The sequence below is a fragment of the Brachyhypopomus gauderio genome, chromosome 1 (genome assembly GCF_052324685.1).
Source record: "Brachyhypopomus gauderio isolate BG-103 chromosome 1, BGAUD_0.2, whole genome shotgun sequence".
NCBI classification, from domain to species: domain Eukaryota; kingdom Metazoa; phylum Chordata; class Actinopteri; order Gymnotiformes; family Hypopomidae; genus Brachyhypopomus; species Brachyhypopomus gauderio.
The window spans coordinates 32,298,252-32,311,637 of NC_135211.1; the positions used below are offsets into that span (position 1 = coordinate 32,298,252).

The window sequence follows — 13,386 nt, forward strand, 5'->3', positions numbered from 1 at the left end:
ACCTATGAAGAAGAGAATTATATCGTGATCATTCCACTGATGCTTGATCTTGCCTCTGGATTCTTAGAACAGAAGTACTCATCTTCTACAGGCATGAAATAGGCATCCTACCAGATTTGAAACACAGGTATTTACATTAAAATGAAGATATGGTACTTTGAAAGTACTTTGAGTACTTTGAGTGTCTGAAACGTGCAGTTCCAAAACACACAATATTTTAAAACACAATTTCTGAGCATTAAGGAATAACTTTTCCAAGCAATAATCATGTCCACTCGACTTTCTGAAAATGGCAACCACTTCTACAAATATGTCCAAATCATAGGTCTATATGTTTGAGGTAAAAATGTAATATTAACATTCCACACATTGTAGGATTAAAAGAAAACCAAGGTCTATAATTACATGTGCTATCATGTGTAGTGTATTAATTATTCAATGGTGGACTGACCAAAGACTTTTTAGGGTCCTCATAGATGTTATATGACCAAATGATTTAGTGTTTCGATACTTGTTCCTAATCCATTGTAAACAGGGGTTAGGAAAACCTGAATCAAAACCAGCATACAGTCCCTCAAAAACATTTATTAATTATGTGTCTTGTGATTAATTCAATGTGACTACCTGCATACATAAAGTGTAAGTAATCAACTAGCATAGCACAGGTGAACTATACATGTTAACTATATAATATCTGTATCATTTTATAAGCAATCTACCTAAAACATAAAGCAAAGCGGTTAATGTATGTCAGTTGTACAGCACGTTTATTAAGTAGTCCAGATTCTTTAATTAATTTCAAGTCAGTATCTTTATCATTATCTTTAAAGGAGGTTGAAGAACTGAATGCCATATGATATGTTTTTTGTTTTGGTTGTGCCGAGTGCGCTTGATGATCCTCTGTGCTGATATGTAAAGCTTTTAGGACTTATTAATCCATTTCTTTAGACATAACTGACTGGGAGTCATATTCTCTGTAAGTTCTCTGGGCTGTTTTTTTGTTCATGTGGATTGGCAGAATCAGCTGCATGTACGTTTAGCGCTGGTTTTGTTCACACCACTCTGCCGTGAAGCAGTGGGCGACTTTCTCCAGCAGGCTTCCGGCTCAGCAGGTTCCATAGGAGCAGGGCCATAGATGTTCTGCCAGGGTTCCCCAAATACTCGCCATTGGAGTCCTCCCTCAGGGGATGGTACTGCTTAAATCGCCTTGAGATGATATTTTAAGGATGAATATGACATTCATTTAATTTATAGTATTCATTGTATATATTTAATAATGAACCAAGCTGGTTTCGTTTTCGCTGCTCTACTGACCTGTATGTCAAAGCAATGGCGCCTATGGCACAGACGAGCAGAAGCACTCCAAGTGCAGCTGGAACTGAACCTCCTGTGGAGGAACTCGAACCTACATAATGAAAACATTCATCTTTATAAACGATATTTGGTCAGAAAGTAATGGAGTTGAAATCTGTGCAACATCACTAACAGAATGATGTTGCTGTTACGTCCCCCACAGCAACCCCCGTTGTTTTGGTTTTATTTCCTGGATTTCTCTTGGTACTTTTATTTTGGAATATCTTTTGTGTCTGCCTTCATGTCACTGTCCCCACTTTGTGTGTTGGTTTCACCTGTGTCTCGTTTTTTCCTTGTTTGACCTGTGTATTTAAACCCTGTGTTTCTTCCTTTTGGATGCTGGTCATTGCATGTAGCCCCTGTTGTTTCTTTCCTGTGTCTGCATTAAATATTCTCTAGTTCCTTTGGTTGTTGTTTGTTAGCTCTTGCGTTCTGGTGTTAAGTCCAGTCTCTGATTTCTAGTTTTGTTGTTCAATTGGTGTTTGCCTTGTCTCTTTAGTTTGTTTGATTACAGGTTTGCTTCATGTGTCTTTAGTTGACTTTGTTGCTATGTCTAAGTCCTTGTTCACTAATTTGTCAGTATTTGTATTGTAAGTACTTGATATCTGGCTTTTGATAATTTGGTCTTTATGTCTTATTTCCTTGTAATGTTCTCCTGTGTTAATATTTTCCGTCAGTGTTACTTGGTGTTCTTAGTTGATGTTTGATTTGTCTTAGTTTCATGTCTGTATACTTCCTGTGGGTTCTTTAGTTTTGTTATTAAGCTCCTTCAAAATCCGCACTTGTGTCCAGCCTCCAGCCCACAACCATTAGATTTGAACAATTCTGTTCACGACCTCGAATATGTTTGCTGTAGGGTGACTCTTACCTATAGTCACACTGACTTTTGCACTGGTCACAGCGAAACTGACATCGTTGGTTAGGGACACGTTGATGCAGAAAGTCCCAGAATCATTAAAGAACTGTCGAAGGGTCATCTGACACTCGGGACTTGGAGTCACATTATTGCAAACAGTCTGCACAGGACTTACACAGTCTGCATCTGAAACCACGGTGCATACCTCGTTTGGTAAGCTGAAGACAGAAGGCAAAATGTGATATACAAAGGAACGATGCTGTGGCCAGTATGGTCATTAATAGAAATATCTGATTTAATGATCAGGGAAAGGTTAAAGGTCTGAGTATGTCACTGACCTCCCTTGGCACATGATGGTGAGATCAACAGCGTTCTCCTTCTCTGTGGCCAGCACTACGACATTGTTTACCTCCACAATCTCAACACTCTCAATACCCTCTGAGAAAGGAACCACAATCACGCTTTTAATCTAACAAATGAATGTAAAACATGTAAATGTGAGATTGTGACCTGTATAAAGTTTTATTTCAAATGTACATTGATAGCTCTATGTTTGTAATATGATAGAACAGAAAATAGCTAACAACTGCTTACTTAACTGCATGCATGATAAATAAGAAACTACGGAAATTTGGGGAGGATCTGTAAATGTTTCTACACAGAAGGGCTTTAATGCACAAGAAAGTGACAGTCATCTTTTAAATGCATTAAAGCACGTTTGCAAAATATATAGATCTAGAACTTCAGGTGAACATTTTGTACTGGTTTAGTTATAAAAAAAAAACATTTTAGACTTGTGTGCATTAAAAAAATATTTTAATATTGCAATCAGAGAATTGATGTCTTGCATCAAAACAGCAACTGTTCATCAAGAGTAGCTTATTTAACCATGAACTGTTAAATAGGGCAGAACATGCATGTTTCTAAAAAATCAGAAGCTTGGCCAGGTCATATATATAAACCACCTCTTAGTGAGTTGCTCTAATAACCTAAGAATGTATTTATTAAGAATGAATTAATGCAGTAAGTAGCTTGTACTTTATTGGTATTGACCTCTTAATTTGTTTGGTGTCACATGTCAAATTAATTGTGTGTGTAATCTTCCTCGAGGAAATTTCAAGTGTAATCTGTGGCCTCAAATTCCAGGATAAGGTTTTACAAAAGCACATTCATAATTGGACAGTGATGATACTCACGAACAACGTCCAAAGTGGTGGAAAAGGATCCATAGCGATGAACCACACAGCTTCCCTCAGCAGGCACCTGTGGAGCCTGACGCTTTGTAATAACCATGGAGACCTGTGGCATTTCGCCGGCTCCGTCCACTTCTGCAACAATGTCATCCTGAACAGCTGGGGGCTCTGTGGATATGTGAAAATCACGGGAAAACCAAAGCTTTGTGCATGCGCTAAATGAACCAGCCAATCAATGAGCAGGAAATGCTGACCTGCAGTGGTGTCATTTGCAGTAGCTTCAGTCATCACCGCCTCATCCACTATGACTTCACTTGGTGCGACGTCATTGTTCGTTTCCACAACCTCAGCATCGGCATCATTGGTGGCAGCGAGGTTAACGGCAGCATCAGTAGCGAGTGCCTCTATTTCTATGTTTTCTGTGGCAGCTGGGACCTCTGTGTTGGTCTCAGCAAGTGCCACGGCGTCTACATCTGGGGTTTCTGGTAGGACAGCATCGGTCAATTCTGCTGTGGCCTCCACCGGGGAAGGAGCGAGAGAAGCAGACGCTTCATCTGCCTCTGCCGTGGCAACTGTGACCGTGTTGCCAGCTGCATCGCCGTCAGCATCCACAACAGCTTCTGCAGCAACAATCACCTGAACATCACCCAGTCCTGCTTCTGCCTCTGCTGTGGCCACTGCTAAATCATTGGCTGCCGCTGGACCAACAGAGGCAGCAATCTCTTCCTCTACTGCAGGTGCAACTGGCTGCGGAGAGGCTGGTAAAACAACGTCAGCAGCACCTGGAGCATCTGAGCCAGGAACTGCCAGAGCAAGATCAGGCTGCTCGACTGTGTTTATCGACGGCACCACAACCAGGTCTCCTATAAAACCAGTACACATTGTTTACTGAGTGCATTGGATTGCTGGGAATTAACATAATTTACCGTCTGCAGATTCAGGCTAAGGCCTAAATGAATGAGATTTTAAACATACCTGTGGTTACCACTTCTGCTGGAGGTAAGGTACTGGAGGTATCTTCAGGTGTCGGACTCGGGTCACATGCATCTGGGATGGCAGCTGACAGCACAACCTGTGGCCTGAAGGATCCAGTTTCGAGGTAAGTGTGGGTCACAGAGAGTTCACGGGAGATCAGGGTCCCACTGTTGTCACCGAAGTCCCAGTTGAAGGTGACATCTGACCCACTGAGATATTGGCTGGGGTCATGTAGATTGATGCTAAATAGCACTGGCCTATTCTGAATGAAACTTTGATCCGCCTGGTTGAGATCACCAATCTGGGCCAAAGTTAGTGTAAAAGGGATTTGATCTGAAGAGGAACAGAAAATATGATTAGTTGCTGGCTATTTAAAAATACCTATTTTTATTCATAACTTCAGAAGCCCTACCTGTGATTGAAAATTGTGTGGATGCATATCCAAGTGGAATGAACCTATTTCTTCCACGGCAGTGATATATGACCACCTCCATATTGTAGGAGCCTAGAGGCACATTGTCTGTGCCAATAGTAAGTGAAGAAGAGGGGCCACCTGCTACCTGCCAATATCGCCCTGAGAGAGGACAGGAAGAGTCTTTAATGGAACACTTTACAATGGGCACATCTGCACATTACTCTGTTTATTGACAGTGAAGTTAGTGAACAACTGTTCTGTACAATTTGGGTTAAAACTGTTGGACACATTACACTGGATTCTACACTATCCTAATAACAATTCATTCAATTGATAGTGGTCATCATACCATTTCAGGCCTTATGATTTTACATTTGGCAAGTATGTTTTTAGAACAATACATTTAAACAGAAACGTCATCGTTAGAATATACTGTACATAACATGTTTACGACAACATTCAGCTTCTTTAAAATCATCTTGAGTACACAATATACTACCCAAAGAGTATATGATGTGTTTGGCCAAATGTTTTGCAATTTTATGAGAGGATCAGTTAAAGGACATTTAATGTAATGAGTAAAGTTCACTTACCCCAAGTCTTCCACACAAAAATGAACCGTGGCTTTTGTGTGGATGTTGTAGTGAAGGATGTACCATCAGGGAACAGCCCAGTCCACTCTTGTGTTGTGTTGAGTTCTGGGTACACTGGCTGACCCTTTGAGTACTGTGTTCCTAACAATACATATATGATTTTAAATATTGTTCAGAAATCACTGCATTTGGCAGATAAGTCGTCAGTAGGGGAAACAATAACAGTAGTATTTCATTGTGTCATATATTATAATTAGTACTTTTATTTGTACATAACCCAGGATATTATGGTATGGTATAAGGCAGGTAATACATTACAGCTTAATGTAAAAGCAGAGGCGGTCTTTGCATAGAGGCATGGCTAGGCAACTGCCTTGGGCCCCTCCCATTGCAGCCCACTGTAGGGGCTCCCGACTAGCTAACTTATTTCTTACATATTAATGTTGATGGGCCCCCTAGCTAAATTCGCCTTTAGCCCCCAAATTGCTAAGTCCGCCACTGTATAAAAGTGTATTATATTGGGCAAGGAAGTGGAGTGCCACCACATATGATGAACTAATGTTCTGTATCTGGTTAGTTCTGGTTAGTTCTGGCATATGCAGGTGTGTCATTACACAATGACTCATCTAGCCAACCTATCAGAAGGAGAACTAGAAAACATGGGAATCCCACAATTTCATACAAATATGTGTCAACTTCTAGGCATATTAATAAACTGTATATTAGGAATTAACCTACATGACCATAAAAATATGATTTACTATGATCTACTATGATCATGATCTACCCACATTATCATCATAATTTGATATTCTATGATCTACTTTTATCATGATCTACCTACATGATCATCAAACAGGGTGAATCTTTATATCTTTACATGTATGCTGCAGGCAGTCACGTGTATGAGTGCTAACCATTCACAGTGCAGTTGCGTGCCCACACCACTTGGCCATCAGGCAGAACCGTTTGGTTCTGAGGAGGATGGACATCAATGTTGAAAGTTGATTTGGCACCTGTCAGGGTGGGCGCATCATTTCTGATGTCAAATGTTACTTCTCCACCTGTAATAAGCAAATCCGGTATTAAAAGATCTTCTCTCAAAAAGGACTGAAAGAAGGAGTGACACAAAGACCACTGATTCTTAAGAATGCTTCATCATTTTATGATGCAATTATTAAAAATGTCAGCACCATGTTCTTGCCAGCTTTCAAATAGGGTATAAAATCTCAATCTGAGGTTTACTGACTGTTACTATCTATAGTAAAAAACGATATATAAATTGATTTATGTGTGAGTACCATTCCAGCAGTCCTTGTATCTGGGGTCCCCATCTTGCCATACGGGGTACATGCGTGTATTCCATGAGCGATATCGAGTAAAACGTGTTTTGGACCCTTAAAGAGCAAAGGAAAACCTTAGCAAGAAGTAGGCACATTACATTTATCAAAGATAAACATTGGCACCCTCTTTTTTAAATTGTCACTTTATCTTCACTCTAGTGGTAAAACATTTATTTTTGAGTTATACACTTCTGCTTTTGCAAAATGTTGTAACCTAATATTGATTCATGGCCCTACTTTTGTGATGGTTTGTAACGATTTGTTAATTCACCTTCCTTATTTCTGAGCCAGACAACTGGATTTGATTGCATTGTATCAAGTCTTGAGTCATTACAAGACTTGATACAGATCTTGATATCCCTGAAATAACTTCCAACTTACCCGATTACAGTTGGTCCAAAATGCTGCTGCTCGTCTTTTAGTTGGCGTTAAAAAACGGGACCATATTACGCCGATTTTAGCCTCACTTCACTGGCTCCCAGTTCATTTTAGGATCGATTTTAAAATTCTGCTATTTTGTTTTAAATGTCTTCACGGCCTCGCCCCTCCTTATTTGTCTGACCTGCTCCACCCATACATCCCCTCACGCTCACTCAGATCTGCCGCTCTGTCATTATTGGCTGTCCCAAAAACAAAGAGGAAGCTGAGAGGTGATCGTGCCTTTTCAGTCGCCGCCCCAAAACTGTGGAACGATCTTCCCCTGTACATCAGGCAGGCCGAATCACTCTCTGCTTTTAAATCCTCTCTTAAAACACATTTATTCTCTTTGGCTTTTAACTCAGCCTGAGATGTTGGCTCTTATTTTGTTCTTATTTTGTTTTATTGTTTTAATGACTGTTCTTTGTGTGTGTGTGTCTTTGTGCTGTATGTGTATACACATGATTTGTTTTGTTTCTTGTTTTTAAATCTTGTTTTTAGTTGTGTACAGCACTTTGGCCAATAGCTTTGATTTAAAGTGCTTTATAAATAAATGAAGTTGAAGTTGAAGTTGAAATTGATGCTCAAAATATAAAGTTATTACTGATTAAATGTTTGTCAGATCTGGAGTAAATTTAAAATGCTAAACCTTTGTGGTAATTAGGACAAATTGTAAGACCATGAGTCATATTTGTATGCTTAAACTCTAGCTAATAGTCACTACAGCTGATAAATCTTATGTACAGAACATGGAATATGGTTGCTTCTAAATCCTTATTGTTGAAGTCCTGTCCTCATGCTAAATTTGCAAAAAAAAAATGCAATGTGTTCAAATGATCAAACAAACCAGTGAATAAGGAGAATGATGCAGCTTCAAAATTAAAAAAGGTGTGATTTTTATGCATTTTAATTTTCTAAAGGTCTAAGGATTAAAGGTCTGCAGGTCGTAGAGGCAGGATGGGGATAAAGGCACTATTAGGTGGTATTCCAGGCAGTGGTAGTCATGAGTCCCTCAATCCCTCCCAATCCTTTTCATGTGATTCTCATCTGATCACACATGGTCATAATCCCAACTTTAGGAATGAAGAAAGTTCATGTGGTGATGACATAGAGGCTGTGTGTGTGCATGATATATGTGTATACCAATAGCATATGCCCTACTCCACAACCACATCCAAATGTGCACAGGAATATTTGCAAAGATATTTGTATTGCTCTGTCCTGATTATTACAGAAATATTATAATGCCATTTGCAACATAAGAAATACAGTTATGTGCAAATTTGTATAATCTTGACACCGACCAAAAACAAACAATAAATACAAAAAAACTATTAGTGATATTATAGTTGGTTTTGTGGTGAATTCATGCATATCTCAGTTAACAAATATCCTAGTGTATACTGTTTTATTTGCAAAAGGCTGCAAAGTTCAGTTGTAATAAAAAATGATGGATGACTAACTTTGCCTCTGGTTCTGGTAAAACAGCATACAGTTGAATTGGGTGTAAACAACCTATATGAATATTAGCATTCTGAATAAATTAATTGATATACTCACTTGCAATTACAACTGAAGAAAGGGCCAAACCCAGAACTACAAATGCCGTCCTCATTGTTTCCCCCCACCTGACAAGACTGCAGTTCCCTACCTCAGCCCTTGAAACACAGCCTAACTCAAAAACCTTGAGGTGTGCCAAAGCTTCTTTAAATGAGGCTCAGTCTCCTTAATCATCGAGAATGTGTCCCTACTCTGACATCATGTGCAGATTTTAAAGGGAGCTCCTCCCATGCCCAGAGGAGCATTTTTTGAAGGATTCAGTTAATCACCAACAATTGTTTATTATTAGAAAGCTTTAAAATCATTAGCAATAGACGTTAAATTACAACCGGATTGGATTAAGTTTGACTTCTGATTTAAAAGTAAGTTAAAGTGGGTTTTCCCTTCACACCTTTAATGGCCAAGTAGTTTTTGGAATGATGACTTCTGGCAGCTCGGCTCTATGGAAGTGTATTCGGGTTTACACTGTGATATACAGGAATGTGAATGTGGTTGTTGGACATGAACGAACCCCTTTAATTTGTACCTGTTGTATGACCCAATGAGGGGATGTGCCACTAATCACAGAACTTTTCCCCAGTTCCACCAGTAGCACCATGGTAAACCTCAGAAGGGTAACAAGAACATTCATTTCTTTTTCATGTTCTGTGTAGTAACCTCAACCCTGGAAGAGCAGCCCCCCAGCACTAAGATACATACACCACAGGTGTTCCCAGGTATACTACTGAAATGCTAAAGGCCTCTTAATTTTCCACAATCACAACCTAATGCAAATGTGACTATTATAGCCAGGTCACTTAGTTTAGGGTTTAAAGAAGAGTTCTCTATGTCATCTACACTGTGAATAAGTCATTGGGGCCATTCACATGAGCATATGGGCATTAAATATATTTACAGCAGGCTGATTAGCAAATATCAAAGATATTTTACTCATGTGCTTGATGCTACATGTGCACTGACACATTCCAAGTTTTTTACTTATACATATTAACACTGTTAGCATATGCATTTTACTCCATATAGAAGCGTTAATCAAATGTAGATAACACATGTAAGAAGTGTGACATTGAAAGATTTCTGGGTCATTGAGAACATTACGATATGCAGACAGAATCGTAAACTGAGGCTTCACAATAAAAGGATGACATTATAGACGGTGTGGAATGCAGAAGTTTAGTCATGCTTTTCTGGAAGGACTGGCTGTGGAAACCCTTAGAGCGCAGGGTGCACAGGGGTCACAAGACAGGACTCTGTGGAGACCCATCAATGCTCTCCTTTCACCACGTTACAGTCTCCTCTTCTGTCTGTTTCTCACACGTCAGCTCCTTCTCATCCCTCCATCCTCCAACCCCTTTATTTTTTCAGGTTACACATTCTTCTATTAGATAAACCTTGTGCTGTGATTCACACTTTTTCTTGCATGCAAAAGTTGGATCTACTCATTCATCCTTAGAATTATAATAATTATTAGAAACTGGTTCTATACTCTTGGAATCATAACAGATTATTAGAAACTGGTTCCTACTCTTCATAGCTTCAGATTCTTGTCCATTAATCCTATTTTTTAATCAAATTTCTTTTTGTGTTTTTGTTGATGTAGGCATTGCTTTTAGATCTATTTACAGTTTCTAATAATTTAATTTCTGTATCTCAGTGAACCACATCTAAATGCCATACCAAGGGCTTACTAATATAATAAATTGGATGTGACACATTTAAGTACTAACATTATTTGTGTTTATAGAAGAACATGATGTTTGAATGATGATGCTGGTCTTTACAGCCCTCAGTCTGTGTTGTCTTCTGTACATTCTGCTAAATCAGATTGAATTAGTGCAAGGCATTAATTTATGAACAAAACAAAACTGTATAATACTTTCTTACTACTACTTAAGATGGACTTTCTTCATAATAAAGCTGTGATCAAAAGGCATGCACTCAAGCGCGCGTGCACACACACACACAGACTCTCACTCACACACACACACACACACACACACACACAGATGCATGTGACCATTCATGTGCTGATCAGGACAGTGTGTCGTGCCCTTCTCCTTCACCCTGTGAAGCACCTGACCAAGTGTGTGTGCACCACCCTAACCAAATAGGAAAGGAAAACTAATGTAGAGAAATCTGAACTGGATTTCAAGGTATGTAAAAAGGGTTTGATACTTGTGATTCAAACACTCACCAGTGGAAAGATCTCAGAAATATTCAAATTCAGGAATGGAGGTGTTGTGGAATGGATCTCTGACAAACGTCTGAAATGTGTTACAGATCCTAAATACTGCATGAAGAAGTTCAAAACCAGCTCACTCCAAACCTATTATATGATTTAGTTTTAAAAGAAACATGCTATCAACAACAGGAATGAAAAACTAAATGTGCAACACATTGTAACATTTCACCACAGTTTTACCAGCCACACATATCCAATTATAGGCCACACATATCCAAGTATCTCAAAAAACAATAGCCAAAAAATTTCAAAAAGAGTAGTGGTTTGTCCAGTCCTCTGGAGTTGGCCTGACCATTGACTCTGAATTCACCTCTTTCTATGCTTTTGTTTCTGCGTGTCTTGCTCTTTTTGTGTGCTTGGGCCCGTAGTTCTTGCTAAACTCTTTAGAGCTGCACATGTCTCCCTCTTGTGTCCGAACCCCCATTTACACCTGGTCAGTTTATGACACTAGTACAGGGATGTCATAGTCAAATACACAGAGGGCCAAAAAACCAAATTTGCTACAAGCCGAGGGCCGGACTGGTTCAATGTTTATTAAAACTGTCACGGTGAGGCGGCCCCCTACCGGCCGCCTCCGTCCACAGCGGCTGTTGTTGTTGTTGTTTGGTGACGTCATGTGCGTCCCTCAGGTGGGCGGAGCCCGTGATCCGTCTCACCTGAGGGTCGTTTGTTTGCCTATATATGTCTTGTCTTTGTACCAGTTGACCGCTGGTCATTATATCCTTAATTTGGATCTTTTGCACGGGTTTTGGTTTGCACACTTTCTATTAAAACATCCTTAATTTTCCCTGAGACTTGGCGTGATCGCTTCCTTTTCAGTTGCTCACACCGCCCGTCACAAAAACATATTGAAATGATTGCACATAGCCTATTGAACCAAGACCCAACACAGTGTATACTATTTAATGCTTAAATGAATAAAGCAATATTTTATTATAGATCTGTCAGTAATTTCAAGTGAAAACATTTTTCAACAAGCAAACAGATAAAAACAAACTTCCTTCAAAGAAAACATGTCCTGTACATTAAATTAATAAAGTAATAAAGGTTTGAAAAGTGCTGGAATTTAGGCTAAAGTACTTGAAAATGCTTGTAATTGTAACGACTTCGTTTCACAACAAATGTATTACGTTAACAAATACGAGCCTCTTGTAATTCCAGGACGAAACATGAGAGAACTTGTAGACGTTAAGATTGGGCGTTTTGAAAATAAACAACCATTAAATAATGTGAATAAAAAAGCGAATTATTTCAAATCATTTCGACTATATGTATAAATATCTAACTTAATTAAGTTTAACTGGTGCGCGCAGTTACAAAATTCGAGAGGTGCACGACCTTGCGAATCGACAGCGTGCAACGCCCTCGCGCACGGGCAGAGCCACTGCTATTGCGTCATTTTCGCCGCGCGGACCCTCGCCGCTTGTGTGCGCTGCAGTGACTTCGCGGGCTACCGTTGCATTGTGGGGAATGTAGTGTTTGTGCGTGCAAAACACCATCGGGCGGCTGTGGCCTGCGGGCCGGTTCTAATAGTAATTAAATATCATCCAGGGGGCCATAGATAATCAATTCGCGGGCCGGATCTGGCCCGCGGGCCTTGGCTTTGACATATGTGCACTAGTACATGACTTGTATTCTGATACGATTTTAACCAAATGCATTTACATTTGGTAGTCAAAAAAGCATCTCTAGAGAGTCACTTTGAAATCTGACATCTGTTTTGGCACATAATATACATAATATACTACATATACAGATATTCATTTAGGATGAAGTGAGTTGGGGAGGTGTTAAAAACTGAATCATCAGGCCAGACAGTATCTCCTATCAGGATTTCCCAACGGGCGTTATTGAGTCTCTAGGGATTTGTGATGGTATTGTAGGGGCTTGTGACACAACTGTCAGTACAATCTCAATATGTTTTTAAATATATTTGTAAAAGGTAAAGTGAAATTTCACTTTCACTTTAAGTTTCACTAAGTTTCACTGATTTATTAAATGGAAATGTCATCTGATAATTGTTAACATGTGACTGTTAAGTGAAAGTCATTAGGTGAAACCACACCAAAAACACCTTGAAAATACACATACTTATTTCAGTGAATTTTTGCTTTAGGGATCTACAAGAACAAACCAGGGATTAAGGCTCAATAGAAAAGATGAGAGTATATTTGTCACAGATTGTCCTAATGACTGAAAAGTTGCTTTGTACCACAGATGTCACACTTGTAAATGAACCTGCATCAGTGCAGGTCAGAGTCTCTGACAGATGTGAAAACATAATTTCCCATCTTTCCCTCACTTGTGAAAGACAGGGCAGGCATAGCTCTCCCATTAATAGCTATGTCTGTACGTCTTGTATACATTCAGTATATGGCTGTATGAACTAATACATTTTTATAATAATATAAAAATATAATAAGATTAATATATTGTGAC

The 13,386-nt window shown here is 39.3% G+C and overlaps 1 protein-coding gene across 1 annotated transcript; it reads right to left on the minus strand.

Annotated features, from left to right (window-relative positions):
• Nucleotides 1-565: 565 nt before the first annotated feature.
• On the minus strand, nt 566-8,887 carry pmela (premelanosome protein a). Its single transcript, XM_077010152.1, has 12 exons — nt 8,706-8,887; nt 6,687-6,782; nt 6,303-6,449; nt 5,386-5,526; nt 4,790-4,951; nt 4,378-4,710; nt 3,657-4,265; nt 3,406-3,570; nt 2,548-2,647; nt 2,222-2,427; nt 1,315-1,405; nt 566-1,206 (listed from the first exon to the last, which is right to left on the minus strand). Exons 1-12 carry the CDS (start codon nt 8,758-8,760, stop codon nt 1,053-1,055), a joined length of 2,259 nt encoding a protein of 752 aa, XP_076866267.1. The 5' UTR covers nt 8,761-8,887; the 3' UTR covers nt 566-1,052.
• Between the last annotated feature and the right edge of the window lie 4,499 nt (nt 8,888-13,386).

What these genes read in the sequence shown, in the direction of transcription:
- pmela (XM_077010152.1), bottom strand. Translation starts at nt 8,760, where the DNA reads ATGAGGACGGCATTTGTAGTTCTGGGTTTGGCCCTTTCTTCAGTTGTA. An exon ending in ACGCAACTGCACTGTGAATG is followed by an intron (nt 5,527 to 6,302) that starts GTTAGCACTCAT and finishes ATGTATTGTTAG; the next exon opens with GAACACAGTACTCAAAGGGT. An exon ending in TTTTGTGTGGAAGACTTGGG is followed by an intron (nt 4,952 to 5,385) that starts GTAAGTGAACTT and finishes GTCCTCTCTCAG; the next exon opens with GGCGATATTGGCAGGTAGCA.